The sequence below is a fragment of the Zonotrichia leucophrys genome, chromosome 1, assembly GCF_028769735.1.
Source record: "Zonotrichia leucophrys gambelii isolate GWCS_2022_RI chromosome 1, RI_Zleu_2.0, whole genome shotgun sequence".
In the NCBI taxonomy this organism is placed as follows: Eukaryota; Metazoa; Chordata; class Aves; order Passeriformes; family Passerellidae; genus Zonotrichia; species Zonotrichia leucophrys.
In genome coordinates, this window is record NC_088169.1 from 61,384,410 (window position 1) to 61,401,208 (window position 16,799).

The 16,799-nt window shown below is 39.5% G+C and overlaps 1 protein-coding gene across 1 annotated transcript; it reads left to right on the plus strand.

Annotated features, from left to right (window-relative positions):
• Window positions 1-323: 323 nt before the first annotated feature.
• Window positions 324-8,773, plus strand: LACC1 (laccase domain containing 1). The gene is made up of 6 exons (XM_064724449.1): window positions 324-392; window positions 4,564-5,159; window positions 5,704-5,885; window positions 6,366-6,531; window positions 7,116-7,341; window positions 7,793-8,773. The coding sequence occupies exons 2-6, from the start codon at window positions 4,592-4,594 to the stop codon at window positions 7,965-7,967; spliced, it is 1,317 nt and encodes a 438-aa protein (XP_064580519.1). The 5' UTR covers window positions 324-392; window positions 4,564-4,591; the 3' UTR covers window positions 7,968-8,773.
• Window positions 8,774-16,799: the final 8,026 nt, after the last annotated feature.

Here is a 16,799-nt window from a genome sequence, read left to right on the forward strand (position 1 = left end):
TTCATTCATTTGTCATTTTTCAATATTGTTTTGTACCCTGAATATTTTCTGTCCTTTTCCTTCTCAGCATTCTGCACCAAAAATAACACCAGTAATTACTTTTACTTCCTTAGTCTGGCTGAAGGAAAGAAAATGATTGTATTGGTTTCTCTCCACCAAGCAGCTCCTCTGTTAATTTTTAATGACCTCGCTCAGTTGCATTTGGCAGTGGGGTGCAAAGCCTCAGAGATGACCGACTTTTGCAAACTTCAGGAAAAGAGATGTCTGGGTAAGGAGGGACAAGATTGCGTCATCAGTCCCGTTCAGGAAGGAGAACCAGGATTCAGCTGTCATCCCTCTGTCCAGCACATGCTGAACAGAAGAGCAGGAGGGGAAATCGCAGAGCACTCACCGTGAGTGGTTTGGACCTGGCAGAAATGTAGGTTTACTGTGGTTGCAGGGAAAGGGGGAACAGGAGACAGCATTTTATATGGGAAATCAGACTTTATTAATTCCTCTGTCCCTTAAATATGACTGTCCTTTTTTTCTTGCCCCTTTCTTCCGTTGTCATGTACTTAACAGTTGTGATTATGATTTTAACGCAGCTGAGGAAGTGTATTTACTATCTTTTGATTCTTGCACAAAGCCTGATCTCAATCCCTCATTTCCTTGCTAGCCTTTTAACCTTTGCATTATCCTGTCAAAGGATTAAGACTTCTTCACTTAGCTGTGTGAAATTCCCAACTGCTGCAAGGAGAAATTGCCATCCTCATTGGGGACCTGTGGCCCCAAAAGCTGGCATTGTGTAACCTCTCTGTGTAGATCCAGATTACACTCCTTCGTGGCTGGCTGCCAAATTCTTCAGTGAAGAAAGCAGCTACAGCTCAGAAAAGGAAACTGCTTCGCTCTGCACAAGTTTTCCTTTACCTTCTTTGTGGGGCTGTCCTGTTTGGCTGCGCGGTGTGTTTGGGAGCTGGTTTGTGGTTGTGCAAAGCCGGTGCAGCAGAAGGAGGTGTGATCACAGCAGGGTTAGTGCTGCTTCCGCCTTCAGCGCTCCCCGGGCCCTTGTTCATCGTGCTGTGCCTTGCAGTACAGTTTGTTCTTTCCGGTGTAGCCAGCAGCAAAGCACGGTCCAGTCAAAAAGAAGAAATACAGGTTCCTTTACGTAGCATAGGAATTTCCAGCTTGTGCAAATCAGCTCCGAGATTGAAAGAAGTGTGATATATAAAGCTGGAAATATCTGTGTATTTTGTCAGATGTACCTTTCAGAATGCAATAGGATTGTCCACCTGTGTAAGTAAATTCCTGTGTTTATGAAAACTGTGTGTGCTTCAGTATTTTCATTGTATGTGGTGATTTCTGCTTCTTCAGCCTTGCCTAAAATAAACTAGGTTAAAAGAAGCAGAATGTTTTATTTGAATCCAGTTTAAGAAGCTTAAATGTATTTCTTTTCCCCCTCTAGTTTTTGAATTTTCTTTTTTATGTTTGCTCTTGTTGAAATTTTACACACGTGCTATTATCTCTGTTCATTTGGGCTGCTTCAATGACCTGTTTTCTTTATCAGGGCATCTCTCTCTGGCAGATATTTATTATCTCCTGCTATTTTAATTTTCAAAAAATTATGTCTGTTCTCTCAGTTTCTCTTCTAATATAAAATGACCAGCAGGATTCAAAGATGCAGGAAATTGTTAGCAATCTTTTCTTGGCCAGCAGTGCACTTTTAGAATTAGATTTCTGGGGTTCTTGAAAATTGCTTTTTTGCATCTCTCTTCCACCCTGGACTGTCTCTTCTCTGCAGCTTGGTTTTATTTCCTTCATTTTTCTTTTTTTGTATTCATTTTGCTTTTCTGCTTTTTTCGTCTTGTTACCTTCCTCGCCTCTCACATTGTTATTTATCATTTTCTTTGACCTACTTTTTTGATATCTGTGCAAGAAATTCTCATAACCTCAAAACGTTTGTACTGTCAGTTTCAGGAAGTGAGAAAACAGCTAATGGGTGGCCTTGGCTTCAAGTTTGTGCAAGTGTTTGTTGTGAATTGCGTACCAAAACTATCAACTCCTTAATAAATGCACATATTATTTTGGATGTGGCTTCAATGGAACACTGGGACTGTAGATCATGTTAATTTAAACCTGAATAACCATAAATACATCTCCCATAAGCTAAAACATTGCTGTGCTTGGCAAGCATGTATTTTGAGAAGGGTGGTTTTTTGGCGTGACTTAGAAAAGAATCAGTTTTGCTATGATTGTAAGCAAGTTTATTCTGACACCACTGTCCTCCCTAGGACTCTGTGATGCAAAGCTGGAAGGATATGAGGATGAATCAGCCCCATTGTTCCTATGTGTACATCCCAATAATTGCCCCTAAGGAGTCTTTGCAATGCATACACAACTTAATAACAACGTATGCAATCAAACACTTTCCTTCCACCTTTTCTTTGGTGGTATTTTTCTGGGCAAGTAGAAGAACAGCAATGAGCTCTATTTACCTTCCACCACTGACATATCTGAAGTGGAGCAATTACCTCATTTTGCACTACACCCCTCTGTTGTGCTGTCTTTCCTGGGACTATTTGCTGTACTGCGGCTGGGATGGTGTCACGCTCAGACAGGCCTCCCACAGAGAGAGTATCAGGGTAAAGAAGGAAATACTCTGATTTCCCAAGTCATGGTCTTTCACACGAGTCTGTTTCAGCACTGTTTTCTTAGCAAGCTCTTTGCTCTAAAATCCATTATCAGCTGTGTGTAAATAATACTCTGAGCAAAATCAGGAGTCATAAATTCCTTGGCAGTTGCTTTTATTTGGTGTCACATTTTGATATTTTCAGCTCACCTGTTTTGATAGTCACCAATTAATCTTTGTAAGTGTTCAATTCGCAGAAAGGAAAACATCATTTTCAGTCAGGATTATTTTTCTTCCAGTCTGGGGGAAAGAACAATGAAGAAAATACAGAATGTTTTCTGTAAAACCTTCTCTAAATAAGCCATCTTTTAAAACCACAAAGGTCTTTGACCTCTCATTTCAGTGGAGAAAATTTGGGAGTCCAGAGACAAACATAAAATGCCAAGTAGTACATCACATCTACCATAATGATAGGCCTCAAGTACACATGGAAGTAGTATTTTTGCAGGATAATGACATGATGTGAAGCCAGAACGTTAATGTGGTTACAGGAGAACGAGGTCTTGGGGCAGGAAAATTGTGCCAGGCATTATTTAGTGTGGTTAGCTCTGGTAGCAGAGCACTGATTTCAAAGACTTAAAAAGATTCTCAAGTACTTTGTTCTTGCAGAGATATGAATTATCCCAGAAGTAAACAGTCATGCACAATTTGTTGCTGTGCAAAAAAAAAAAAAAAAAAGATGGTGTTAAAAAATACTCTGAATTATTATGGGGTCTCAAAACTGTTGGTAAAGGTGCATATATTTCTCATAGATCAAGCATAGTGCTTAGTCATGAAATCTAAGTAGGGGTCTTTGAGGTTCCCAAAGCAGAGGGATCTAGCCTTTTGTTCCAAACCTCTGTATGCCTGCACTGGAAACAGAAAGATTATCAGAGAGAGAAAGAAAGACGCTTCTGAGAGAATATGTAAATAGCAACAGAGAGAAGAAAAGATGGATTGACATGTTTCCAAAGGTAGACCTAGCTGGGCTTGGATCAACAAAGTTCAGAAAAGGAAAAAAACTAACCACCAAAACTGGAATTATACCATGGACCACAAAACAAAATGCGAATGACAGGATGATATTGGATAAGCTTAACACATCTTGATTTCAGCTGCAGAGTGCAGCTAGCAGAGTGAAAAAGCCGAGGTAAGAAGTTGTGTACCATATTCTCTTGCTTTAATTTAGTTCTAAGTACTTCTTCCATTACTAGGTGAAGTTTCAATAACCACTATTGAGTTCTTGTGCATGCTGAAAAGAAGAACTATCCTGGTCACGTGTTCCTTCAAACAAAAGTCAGAAATCAGCAAGTCAATACTTTTGGAAATGCAGAAGGGAGAAGTACAAAAGGTCTTGTAGAGACCTGTGGGGAAAAATGTCATTGCCCTCACAGCTCAGCACCCTACTGCCAGGAGGGGTCGCAGACATGAGCTCCACCTTAGATATAAGTATGTTAAACACCTCCAAAGAAATTTTTACAGAAACTCTTCCACTCCCAGGAACCTTTGTATTTGCTTGCATCATGGAAGCTGGAGGACAGCCCATGAATCATGGAAGCTGGAGGACAGCCCATGAATGTCCTGAAGATCCATTAGGCTAATGAGGGTTAATTGATTCAATAAATCTAATCTTATGTACCAACCTTTCATCATCCCTGACCTGGGAAAGACCTGAAGTAGGTGGAGTGGTAGGGAAATACCTAAATGCTTAAATCAATACATAATTATTCCCATTTCTTTTGTTGGAATTGGGAATTTCTTTTGATGCACATGGGAAAGCCCAAGTCAGTAATTAACTGCTATGTACCTTCTCTACACAGTATCGCTGAATTAAATGCCGTGACATGATTCTGTGTTCAGACTAACAGTGCTGTTCTTCACTTTTTGTTTGTTTTTCATGATTTGTTACTGCTTGGCAGGTGGAGAAACTTTTAAATATCCTGGAATATGGTGGAAGCAGTACTGATAGATCTGTTCGGCCTCACAGCCAACTTGCAGAGCAACATCCAAGGATTACTACACAGCACTCTGGAAGCTATTGAGAAATGCTCTTCTAGCCATGCTCCGTTTGTTTATATCATATGTTGCCAGAGGCAGGGGAGTGAAAGGAAAGGTGAACAAGAGTCCTTGCTTCCAGCTCTGAGAGGTTTTCAGAGTCTGAAGAGAAGACTGGAGGTGGTATGTGCTCAGACTACAGCTGCTGCTTTGTACACTGTCAAACAGAGACTGGATGAAAAAGACCTGAGCATTATTAAAGTTATTGTCCCTACCTTAAGAAAAGACTTAATGAAAGTATATATAGACCATCTCTTTACAGCAGTCTACCAGTTCGAGTTTGAGGATTTACAGGTGGCACCTGACAGTGAAAGCCTGCAGATATCAGAATATCATCATGAAGGGCAAATGCTTCCTTCAAAGGACATGGCACTCATCCAAAGTGAGATTCAGATGTACTTGGAAAGCCTGCCAAGCCTGAAAGGGGAGCTCACCATCCTCAGATCTTCCCTGATCCCAGGTAGAGAGCTCCAGCTAACAGTTTTTATAGAGACTTACCAAGCATACTTCTTCCAGGGAATTGCAAAATGACTAAGATTTGGAAATGCCTTCAGGCATCAAATAACTCTTTATGATGTTGTAATAGTGTATAATAGTGTATAAAAAGAAGAAGTGTCAATAAAAATACAGCAAAAGCCTGGCAAGACTTTTCAAGGCCTGAACATGATCTGAGAAAATACAGTCCTGGGTTTAGGGAGGGCAGATCATAAAATCTCCTCCTGTCTGTGTGGGAATTGCACACTTCAAGAGTTACCATCATAATTTAAGAATTTCTGCTGGTCTGCAGCCTGAGACAATCCTGATGTCTTAGTGTCCGTGCTATGGCATGATTGTGAGCAAGAAGGAAATTAGATTTTAAATTTAAATATCACAGCTAAATCTAAGGTAAAGCAATACTTTTACTTGATTGGCTGATTCCAGGTCACTTCAGTATAAACCCGTGTAATAGCTGGTTTGATCTTGTTTTGAAAGCAATTGTTCGTTGTGTTTTCTTGCCTTGGCAGATGATATTTTCTTACATGGGTTCACCACAAGGACAGGTGGGATCTCCTACATACCAACTCTAAGCTCCTGCAATCTCTTCAGCAGCTCCAAGCGCAGGGACCCACAAGTTGTTGTAAAAGAAAATCTCCGCCGGCTTGCTAATGCTGCAGGATTTAACCCTGAGGCTTTTCACAGAGTCAAGGTATCTTATAAAACAATGGATTCAAGTAAATGGCTCAGATATTCCTTCATGTACCACTGGCTAAATTGTAGGCATTATTCTTATCTTTGTCAGCAAGAACCTGTGATAAGCAGGACAATTAAAACATTTATGCTGGCAGCTTATCTGGGGGAATAGCCATCCAAACTATCAGCCATTTGTCACAATATGGAGAAGCAGCACTGATCCTTCCAAGTCTGTTCCAATATTTAACTTACCATAAAGCAGAATACTCAAATAAATGATCAGAGCACCTTCTCCTAAAAGAAAAATACACCATTGCTTTTATAGTGGCTTTCTACTGATACATCTTCATGGCACTTGAACAAGGGAGACCTGATTTCCATGCGTAATCAGTTAGTGCATAAGAGTGTTTCATGCCAAAGAAAAAACCTTGTATTAGTTAGAGCTAGGTTGTTTTGCAGCCATATCACTGTCCACATTCTGGTTTTGTTTTGACAGGTAGATCATGCTAATGCTGTGTGTATTATGGGAAAGACAGAGCCTGACGACTATGATGGAATAGTCACAGATCAAAAGGGTGTCACGCTGGCAGCTCCAGGTGCTGACTGCATACCCGTGCTCTTTGCTGATCCTGTCAGAAGAGCCTGTGGTGCTGCTCATTCTGGTAGGAATCACACTCCCTGTACAATGCAGAGATTTCCTGGGACTCAAAATGAGATACAAGAACCCAAAGCTGGCTTTCTTCTATCTGTTCCAAACAATGACCAAGGGCAAACTTAGCTTCTGTCTATTCCAAAAAATATCTCTAGCTTGAGCCTGTTGTTTGGGGTTTTGTTCCCCCTAAAAACAACATTAAAACATAATAAAATATATTATAAAAATATATTTCTGACATATTTCAGTTGTATCCCCACTTAAATGTTTCAAGCACAGAGGAGCTTTGAGGTATGCTCTAATTGCCCAAACCAGGACACCTGGGGAAAAAGAACTCTGGAATTCTAATCTAAACACCTGTCTCTAGTTTCCATCTCCACAAAATTATATTTGAAAACTGATTGCTGTTAATGTGAAATCTGGGGGGAAAGGGGGAGGCTTTCTAAGCTAATTTATTATTAGATATAATTATTTAATTTTAGGTGTAAATGCATCTCCTAATTTATACCTTTAATAATTGCATTTATTTTTAGCTGCTAGAAAATTAAAAAGAAAATTTATACCAATTTTTTTTCGACTTCTCATCTCTCACAGGATGGAAGGGCACATTGTTAGGAGTGTCTATGGCCACAGTGAATGCTATGGTATCCGAATATGGCTGTAACATGAAAGATATCCTTGTGGTGCTGGGCCCATCTGTGGGACCTTGCTGCTATAGACTCCCTCATGAATCAGCAAAAGAATTTCACAGAATTGATCCAAAGTGTGTGAGACTATTTCACTCTGCAAATCCTTATATTGATATCAGAAGAGCAACAAGGTAAGCCTCCTGAGGGAACAAAAGATTAATTCCACATTTATTACAAATAATTATTTTGATACTGTATTATTCAGCACCAATATGGTGAAGGTTCTCAACAAAGTACTCTCTAGTTCTTTCCAGATCAAGAAAGGATACTTTTGAATGAATGGTATTTGCTCACTTTTGCTGGATTTCAGTGATTATTTTATTGTTATACCATTACATATTGTTAATCTATGGATTACAGACAAAAGTTCAAATTTAATGTGACTTTACGGGTTGCAGGAAAGTAATTATTTTAGTCTAATACTGAAGAAAGAAAAAAAAAAAAAGCAAATGAAAACCCCAATCACAATATTGGCACAGTTTGTTCAGTTGGTGTTTGAGGTTCTGCCTTAATGATAGTGCCTTATGGAATGTGAGGCTGTACAAACTGTAATATTTTCTGCTTCTCTTTTTTTTTTTTCAGGATTCTTCTTGAGAGAGGTGGGATTCTTCCTGAGAACATCCAAGATGACTCTATCACAGACCAGAACCAAAACATCACTTTCTGTACTGCATGCCACCCTGATAAATTTTATTCTCACTTTCGTGATGGCACTAACTTTGGGACACAGATTGGCTTCATATCAATCAAAGACTGAGACAGTATCTCTTACTCTAGAATAGCATTTAAATAATAAGTTTGCTGCATTGTGTGGCAACCTGCTCTCCTCACAGAAGTTTTTCCTCCATTCTTTCACAGACTTGTAGTAGGGAATCCATGGGTCTTGAGATTCTCCTGCTTGTTCCTTCCCTTGCCCTTCTGAGGCAAGAATAAGTACCTTTGGTGTGGGGACAACAGTTCTTGTGTGAGACAGGGTGCAAAGGAAACAAGGACAACCCATACCAGTGCCAAAATCCTTCTGCAAGACCCATACGCATGCTCCAAGTTTATGGATCATCCTTGACCAAATGTTTTCAGAAACCTCACTATCTTAAGGTGATGGAAACCCAAAAACCACCAGTCTTCATTAGCTTCTGGTTGAGACTGCTGAACGATGCTACATATGACATTGCTAATACAGAAAGGGAAGCCAGTGTTGCATGTTAGCTGTTTGAGACACTCAACTTGAATAGTTTCAGCTGAAGCCTTAAAAATTTTGTGCATGGGATTAATTTTCTCCTTTGGATTAGTTTAAAGAACTCCAAAATACTTACAAGAATTTTCCTATGGAAAATAACTTGACAGTGAGAAGCAAGAAGGCTCCTTTGGAGCAGATATTGAAAGTATATGAACTCTCACCCTTCTGTAATTTTTGGTTGTAGGAAAAGTAGGACTAAACCCCTTAATTTATGATGTATATATTCATGTCTTCTTAGTATTTTTTTCTTTAAAGAGTGGTACTTTGATAATGTCATTGACACACTCTCAACAATGCCAGATTGTTCAATAAATATCTAAAAAGTTACGTGAATTTATCCTGAGTTAATTTTACTGACCAGTAGTTGGTCTTACATGTCTTACTAAGCAAATTGTAAGTGTGCACTGTTTTCTTTTGGCCAGTAAAAATAATGCCTCTAGATTTTACAATAGACATGATGTTTTCTGACACGCAGGCAGTGAGGGATTGCTAACAGTGAAGCCGTGCTGATTGCGGCTTGCAGAGCTGCCAAGCTCAAGCCTTGGGCCAGCGGCGCTCATGACGTGCTTTCTATTTTGGGTTCTGCGAGCCTTCCCCGTTCTGACTGCTCTGCCCACTAGAGGTCAGTGCTCGCTCGCGCTGCTCTTCCATCCTGGAGGCACGGATGGATGGATAGATGGATGGACGGACGGACGGACGGACGGACGGAGGGATGGATGGATGGATGGATGGGGGTCCAAACCATGCGGTTTGCAAAGCACCGCACAGCACACGCTGCTACTTTTGCCTCTGCAGTCATCTGCCAAGTTATTCTAATATCTGTGCTTGAGGAACAGTCTGTTTTCATTTTGATTCCGAGCTGACCAAATTAGACCTTTGTTTTCTGGAAGAACAGACATTTTTTAAAAAAATTTCCTTTTACTTGTAAATGGTATGTCTGAGAAGAGTCTGGCTCTGAGTATGTTCCCTGGCTGTAACTATCTACGAAAAAAATATGCTTCTGCCAACTATCTTACTTCTTCAGAAATATTATTCTTCTGCTGTTGTAGCCCTTCAGACATTGACAATCTTCAGTTACCTTTTTAAAACTCCTCCATTGCTTTCACCATTCAGCTGGCTTCAAACCAGAGTCTCAGGATCCAGCAGGGGCAACACTCACACTACTCAGTTTAGAGTTGCCAAGCACATTGCTGCATGCCAGCTAATGGTGTGTATGGTATGCATTACGTGTATTATTGACTTGTTCTAAATATAGGACAGTATAATTATATGGAGACTCACAGGCTTATCTTGCTACACTAGTTAAAAACACCGACCCAACAGCCTACCTTCCCCTTTTAGTTCTGTGCCTTTGCCCTGATTTCTGTTCCACTTTATGGATACTGACTGACATAGCAGTCAGGTAAGAATCCTTCTTGAAGCTATAGGGGCAGTAGCACTACATGGCTTTCAGTCCCTGCATTTAAAGCTCAGCCAAAGCTGAGTGCCCTTCACCTAGCCCTTTTTTCTTGTGTATCAATGGTATGCCATCAAAAACAGCTGAGTTACTTGGTTCTGCACGGTACTTGACAGCTGAAGCATCACAGGGGCCCATGTGCCTGCTGTTATCCCATCTCACCTCAAAGATGGATTAAAACTAATACATTTATTCTTGCAGTAAGTACAAAGACCTCACAGTCATGCTACTCACCACAGTTCAAATGCTCAACAGCATATTGGATCACATTAACATGATACTGAGAGTAAGCCCTGTCTTATTTTTACCTGCTCAAGGATTACAATAGAGATTTTTTTGTTTAGAAAAATACCATTTACACATCATGGTAAGGGTGTGAAAGCTGGAGAAAATATTAGAATGAGCAGGAACACCAAAGTCTTCGCCTTTTGGAAGACAAATCATTACCACAATTGTTCTCTATTTTTTTTCTTTTATATTAATTACCTAGACTCTAAACCTTCCAAGACAGGAAACAGTCTTTTGCACATGGATGACTGAGGTGGAAAACTCCACGACCGATGAGAAAATATTGTAAGGTTCAGTCTCAAATCAGGCTAGGCTCTGAATCATTACTTCTTTCAAAAGTGCCTGCTACAAAGGCACTGTAATCCTGGTATTAAAAACAATAGTTTGGAGGAGAGGTATGACAAGAAGGAGACTAGGCTGTTTCACATCTCTGTTTATTTACTTTTCATTCTTGCTGCTCACTGAAGGAGGCAAACACATCACCCCTGATTCACCACCTCTAGAGAAGCTCTTAAAATGCTTCATAAATTGTTCAGCTGTACCTAACTAATTATCAGATCCCATTTATTAACCTAATATCCATTGAATTTATAAGCTGCATTTGCCCTATTATTGTTATTAAATTACATTATTATTTATGATAATGGTGTGCCCTGATGAGAAGACACAACATGATCACATTCAATATTGGTTTTGCTAGTTGTTACTGTGCAATTAACATTTATTACTACTGTAGATTCTCAGTATGGGCCTGTTTATTAACATTATATACTTGAATGAAGTGTATTGAAACATGTCTGAGAAAGGCTTTATTCACTACTCCAGTAGAAGAGGGCAGCTCTAGCAAAACTGTCTGCCTGGGGAAGCAGCGTGCAGCTTCAGAGGAATAGATCAAAGCCTGAGATAATTAGTGAAATGTTTATCCAAACCATGTCATTTATTGCCATAAATGTATATAGCAAAGGTATAAACTATTAAGGTATAGCAAACGTAAAAACTATTAAGGCAATTAGATTAAAAATGCTTTTAATGCATTTGTAGAGGTCAGTTCCTTTATTGACTGCTGGTGTGTCTCTGCTAACAACTTGAGGAGACAGGATGGGGGAAGGCAGTTTTGCATTTGACAGTTGCTTTTGTGATTAGCTACAAATTCAGAAGCCATGGCCCTGGACGTTCAGCACATCATATGGGCACATCTTGACTCACAGAAAGCATGTATCCCTCCCAAATTACAAGCATTCAATTACAGGAAAGCATCTCCTTTCCCCAGAAGTATCATGGACTTGCAAAATGGTCGTCTTTGCTTGTGTTGTTTTCCTCATGCTTATCTCTTGTGCATCGCTCTATTTCTGTCCAGCACCACTCACAATCACCCTGTGAGGACTGTGAATCTGATCACAGGGGGTTGGAAGACACAGATGCCATTCTGCTCAGAACAGCACCAGTGCTGCTTTCTTTTGTATGCTTGTGCTTTTTTTTTTTTTTTTTTCTTTTAGCAGCAGTGTGAAACTTCTTGTTCTCAGCACAGGGTCTTTATCCTCCGAACCATTCCCATTTTACAGGTTTCCAAAAGAGCTACCGCTTTTCAGCTTACATGGCAAAGAAGGCAATATTCCTAGATTCCTTCACTGCTGTCCTCATTTCCACTCCATGTTCAATTTGCTGCTGGGCAATGCAAAGAGGGAGATGAGCTGCACTCATTTGTGCTGAGGCCCAGAGGGGCTGCGCGTGTGCACTCGCATCCATGTCATGTGTGTGAAGCTTTTGTTCTCTGAGTACTGGAGTCCTTTCTGAACTCCAGCCTCTTGTGCAACAATATTAACAGGACAGTGCACTGACAGGAGTAGTAAATCCTATATGTGACAGAGGAAATAGTGTATTGACCTGCTGAGGGATTTACATACCTCCAAAGACTGACAACAAGCTCTGCCTGTGAGGCTGGCTTGTTCTACTTTCCATTTCCAGCAGTTATGATCCAGTGCTTATAGATGAATGACTTGGATAGATATGTATATGGATTTAAAAACTGTCCTGGTTGAGTATATTCTTTTATCCAGGATGCTACTAATCATTATTCAGTGTAACACCTTTTTAAAAGACAGAGATTTTGCTGTTGTACTTGCTTTAAATATACAGTGCCTGTGGCTGTGCTGCTAAAAAGCATGATTATGTATTTCCCAAAGGCATGCAGAGAAATAGGAAGCTAGCTTTTTAAAGTGATCCCTCTGATCTTTCATTAGTAAGTGTTTAATTTACAAATACTTGGCTGTCTTTGTCTGCAAGCTCTCAGGGCTGAGAGGAGACCCACAGAAGAATTTTGGGAGCATGGTCTCCAAAGGTCAGCAGGACTGAATTTTCTCTCTTATCCGTCTACAAATGCAGCATCATGTCTCCAGGGAAACCTGAATTCTGACAGTCATGGAAGCAAGGACATGGCATGGATTTCTATTTGATTCCTGCAACTGAAAAGAGATCTGAGACAAAAATCAATATGTGACTAGACTAAGAGAGTTCTTTTCACAGTTAATTTTATCTAAGGGTTAATTTTCTATCTTCTTGTGCAAATGTAATTCAGAACTACTAACTATTGTGTTTGTTTTGATCTTTCCCGTTCTATATGTAGCAAAGGCCTAAACATCTGAAATAAATAGGCTGCAGCATAAAAATGAGGGGTGAGCCTACCAAAAAATTGAACATGCGTTTTATAAGGGAGCCTGAAAACAATGTTTATATTTTGAGATGTATAATTTTTTGCAATATTTTTAAGCAGTGAATCATAGTTCTGGTTAGATGTTTCAAAATTGAAAGTGATTTTTCCAACAACAGCTGTATGAAATAAATACCTTAGTATTTCTCTTTGAGGCACTGAGCTCTATCCTAAAGCAATATTGAAGCATATGTTGCAGCTAAAGGCAAACATTTCTGTTCTGCCTTGGTTATCTTTCTTAGAAATATGTGAGCTTGATTTTCCTGCACAAGAATGAATCACAAAAAACTCAGCTGTAAAAACAAAATTTTGACAGATGACTCAAACACTTTCAGTTGGTTTTAATGTGTGCTTTTAGTAAATGCTTCATAAAGCTATCATTAAAGAAAACTGGGTCATGCAGATGATTTTATTTTGACTCTCTGCTTTCTTCTTTATACCATCCCCATAAAAAGCTGCAGGACATGAAAGGTGGGTCAATCAAGAAACTTCATTGAGAAGATCCTTTAGGTTTGTGGATGTTTATTGCTGTATTTGATACTTAGATCTTCCTCAGTCCCCTCAGTTACCCTGAAACTTGGATCCCTGGGTTCCCTCAGCACTGACACATCCTGGCTCATGTAACTCCGTGCTAGCCATGGCAGAAGCACAGATGCAGAGTTGATACTGATGTTTGTGTGTTGTAGCTTTTGTTTAAAGTATATGTTGCTGACATAAATGACATTGGGACAAAAATATGATGCCATGATGGTAAGATATTTTGAGAAAAATCTCCTGAGCAACCCTGCATTCACTTAACATTTTAGGGGCTAGGTGAGTAGCAATCTTTTGCTTTTAATGAGACCGGGAAAGTTAAAGGTAATTGTACACTCTCCTTATCTAGTAGATGTGTTCATCTGAGTGACATAGTTTGGGGTTTAGAGTCTCATCCTGTGTACAATTATACTTCTCTAATTTCCTTTAATAATGGCTTCTTAAGAAGGGTCTGACTCTGTGTATATTGGCTAGGAAGTGCAAACTTCAGCTGACCCCTCTTCATTAGTTTACATTACTATTTATTATAAAAGTCTGTTAGAAAATACAGGCACCACAAAATGAGAAAGCTGGACTGCTGAAACTAAAATGTTCTTTTAGGAGAAAGGGTAAGGATTTAGACAAAGCTAGTTTCAACATCTTCAGGATGACTGATTTCAATACAACTTTTGAAGCGGCACTTATTTCCTGTTTTGAATATTAGGAGTAATCTGAAATAAACTTTAAAACTGAAGTACCACTGCAAATTAAAACAAATATTAAAATCTCAATTTATGCTGAAAAGAGCCTGTCTTCCACAGAGCTCAACTTACTATTTATGTATATTTATCTGCATGAACCAGTCCTCTTATTTCTTCAATAAATATTTTCTTCATAGATTGTACATTGTTACATTCCCTTCAATAAATGTTTAGCTGTTTTACATACAACATTTAGCTCCATTAATCTTTCCTAAGATGACCCTTCAGCTCTTAGTTCTCCAGATTCTGCCTTATTAATGTCCATTAGATGTTAATCAGCTTTCACTTACATGCTCTTTTAGAAGGAGAGTGACATTTGAACTTTGTACAGAGACTTGGGGTTTTTTCTTGTAGACTTTCAAAGTGGTGCTTTTTGATACAAAAAAAAAGCTTGAAACAGCTTAATTGAATGACCTTTGTTTCCCTCTTTTCCCTATTTTCCAAAAGAGTCATAACCTCTTGCACTTCAATTAGGATTTATTTTAGGCTTCCCAGCTATAACTCATGATTCATCACATTGTTCCTAGAAACAATCTTCATGAAGAAGGCTCAACCCAGAAAGTGAAAATAGTTGTTATTTTTGAGGATAACACAGAATTTATGGTAGGAGAGCATTTATAACTTAAGCAAAAACTTTTTAAAGTATCTGAGGTTGGAAAGCTGATACTAGGAAACTAAAACAATATGGAAATAATTTCACAGTTATTGCAGGAAGAAAAAATACCCATATGTGTGATGCTGAAAATTCATTCCTTGAATTATATTCGCATCAGGACTGGATGCCTTTGTGTGTACTCATTTATCCCTAGCAAACTGGGCAGAGGCTAGAGGGAAAGAATGAGGTTGTTTGCCCACTACAATAAATTATGGGAGAAAAGAGGCATACAGCAGCATTCCTTTTAGCAAGTGAGTTAAAGAGTGCACAGGCTAATGATGAACCACTTTCTATGGAGCCAATATCTGAGACTGAAAAAGCAGCCAGTCATTCCTTGGCTCTGCAGCAGTCTTGGAGGCTGTTATACACAAACAGAAGCAAGGAACAAAAATCTCATTTAGGATGCAGCTAGCCTGAAACAGATACCCATGTGAGACGCTCTTGGATACAAGAAGCAGAAAAAGACAGCATCATGGTGATGAAGACATTTCTACTCCTGCCTATTAAAGATTTAGTGCAAGAAGAATTTATTGATGTAGAAATGTGGCCCCTGTCTTATTGTCCGAGCAGAGAGTGGTTCTGCCAAGCATCTTCCTGTGTGCAGCTCTTTGCCACAGTTGCTAAAGCTATCGAGTCTTCTTTGTGTGGTCATGATTCTTCCCCAGAACCTGGAAGAGTTGGAGTATTGAATTCTTGTGGGCTTATCTCAGTTCTCCTTTTTCTTCATCCCTGATTCAAACCCTACTACAGGCATACCATGCACTCACAAGCTTCCAATCCATGAAGGCAGGGAGAGGACCACAGTTAATTGTGGGAGGCCGATAATGTATAATAATGATAACTGTAATGATACCTGCATGCAGGACTCTGGGACCTTGCTGGAGCCAGAATAATCACAATGAAGGACAAATCTGCCCTTGCCCACTGCAGCAGTATTTCTGGACTGAAAATGTGGAAGAGAAGCTGCTTTTTGAAATTTCACTCAGCTTGGCTAACAGCCCAATTCAGCAGACTTGGAAGATTTTCCATCATAATATTTCTCTGAAGTGAGCTGTAAGAATAAATGGCATAATGTATGTTTGGCTCAAGAGATGAGAGTCTAAATTTTGAAGAATCTTTTCTTGTTTGTTATGGAATAAATCCCAAACTTATTGCTTAGAAGTCCAGGCACCCTGCTGCTATGAGGCCCCATCTCAACATCTTGAGTATAGGGGGCAAGTTCTCTCCTGTGTGAATAATTGCTAACATTTCTAATCTCAGCTGTACCAATTACTGTGGCAGAAGTTATTTCACAATGGACAAGGCAGATCAACCTCCTGATCAGTCCTAGAAGGGCAGAGAGGACAAGGGGGATAAATATTGTGAAACTACTCCTTACTTACATGTCAGCCACCTGAGACTCCAGAAAAGGCTTCAGTGCTGAGAAAAATGAAGAGAAATAACCCAGATATCTTGGGTTCTGATAGAAACACAGGAATGGGCAAGGTAGATTTTTTTGTACCCTATCCACTGTATATTTTTCTCCAGTTTGTGCAGTACGAAGTTACCAAGCGCCTTGAGCAATAGACAATAGCACTAGACTGATTTTGAAGCAACAGACATTTCTGATATTCGTGATCCTACTACCTCAACCAAATTGGTAGTAGTAGATTCAAGATTTTGAGTGGTCAGTTTAGTACGTATTCCACACTTCTGATAAGAAAACATTAAGGAAAAAACTTGTAATCTGTGTGTATATGGTGGTTTTATTCTTCCTGGGTAATGCCACTACCAGATTCAGCAACTCTGCAGACAGTGCACAGAGATCTGAAGGGTCTAGATGTTTCAGATCTACACACCAAGAGGTATTGTGTCAAACTTCAAGGCCCTGAAAGCACCATCCCAAAATTTCAGAGCCATGAGACACATACCAGAGGGTCTCAAATCTGAGTAAGGAGGAGGAGAGATTTCTAGGAGATGGCCAAAAATGGAA

What these genes read in the sequence shown, in the direction of transcription:
- LACC1 (XM_064724449.1), top strand. Translation starts at nt 4,592, where the DNA reads ATGGTGGAAGCAGTACTGATAGATCTGTTCGGCCTCACAGCCAACTTG. An exon ending in AGGCTTTTCACAGAGTCAAG is followed by an intron (nt 5,886 to 6,365) that starts GTATCTTATAAA and finishes TTGTTTTGACAG; the next exon opens with GTAGATCATGCTAATGCTGT. An exon ending in GATATCAGAAGAGCAACAAG is followed by an intron (nt 7,342 to 7,792) that starts GTAAGCCTCCTG and finishes TTTTTTTTTCAG; the next exon opens with GATTCTTCTTGAGAGAGGTG.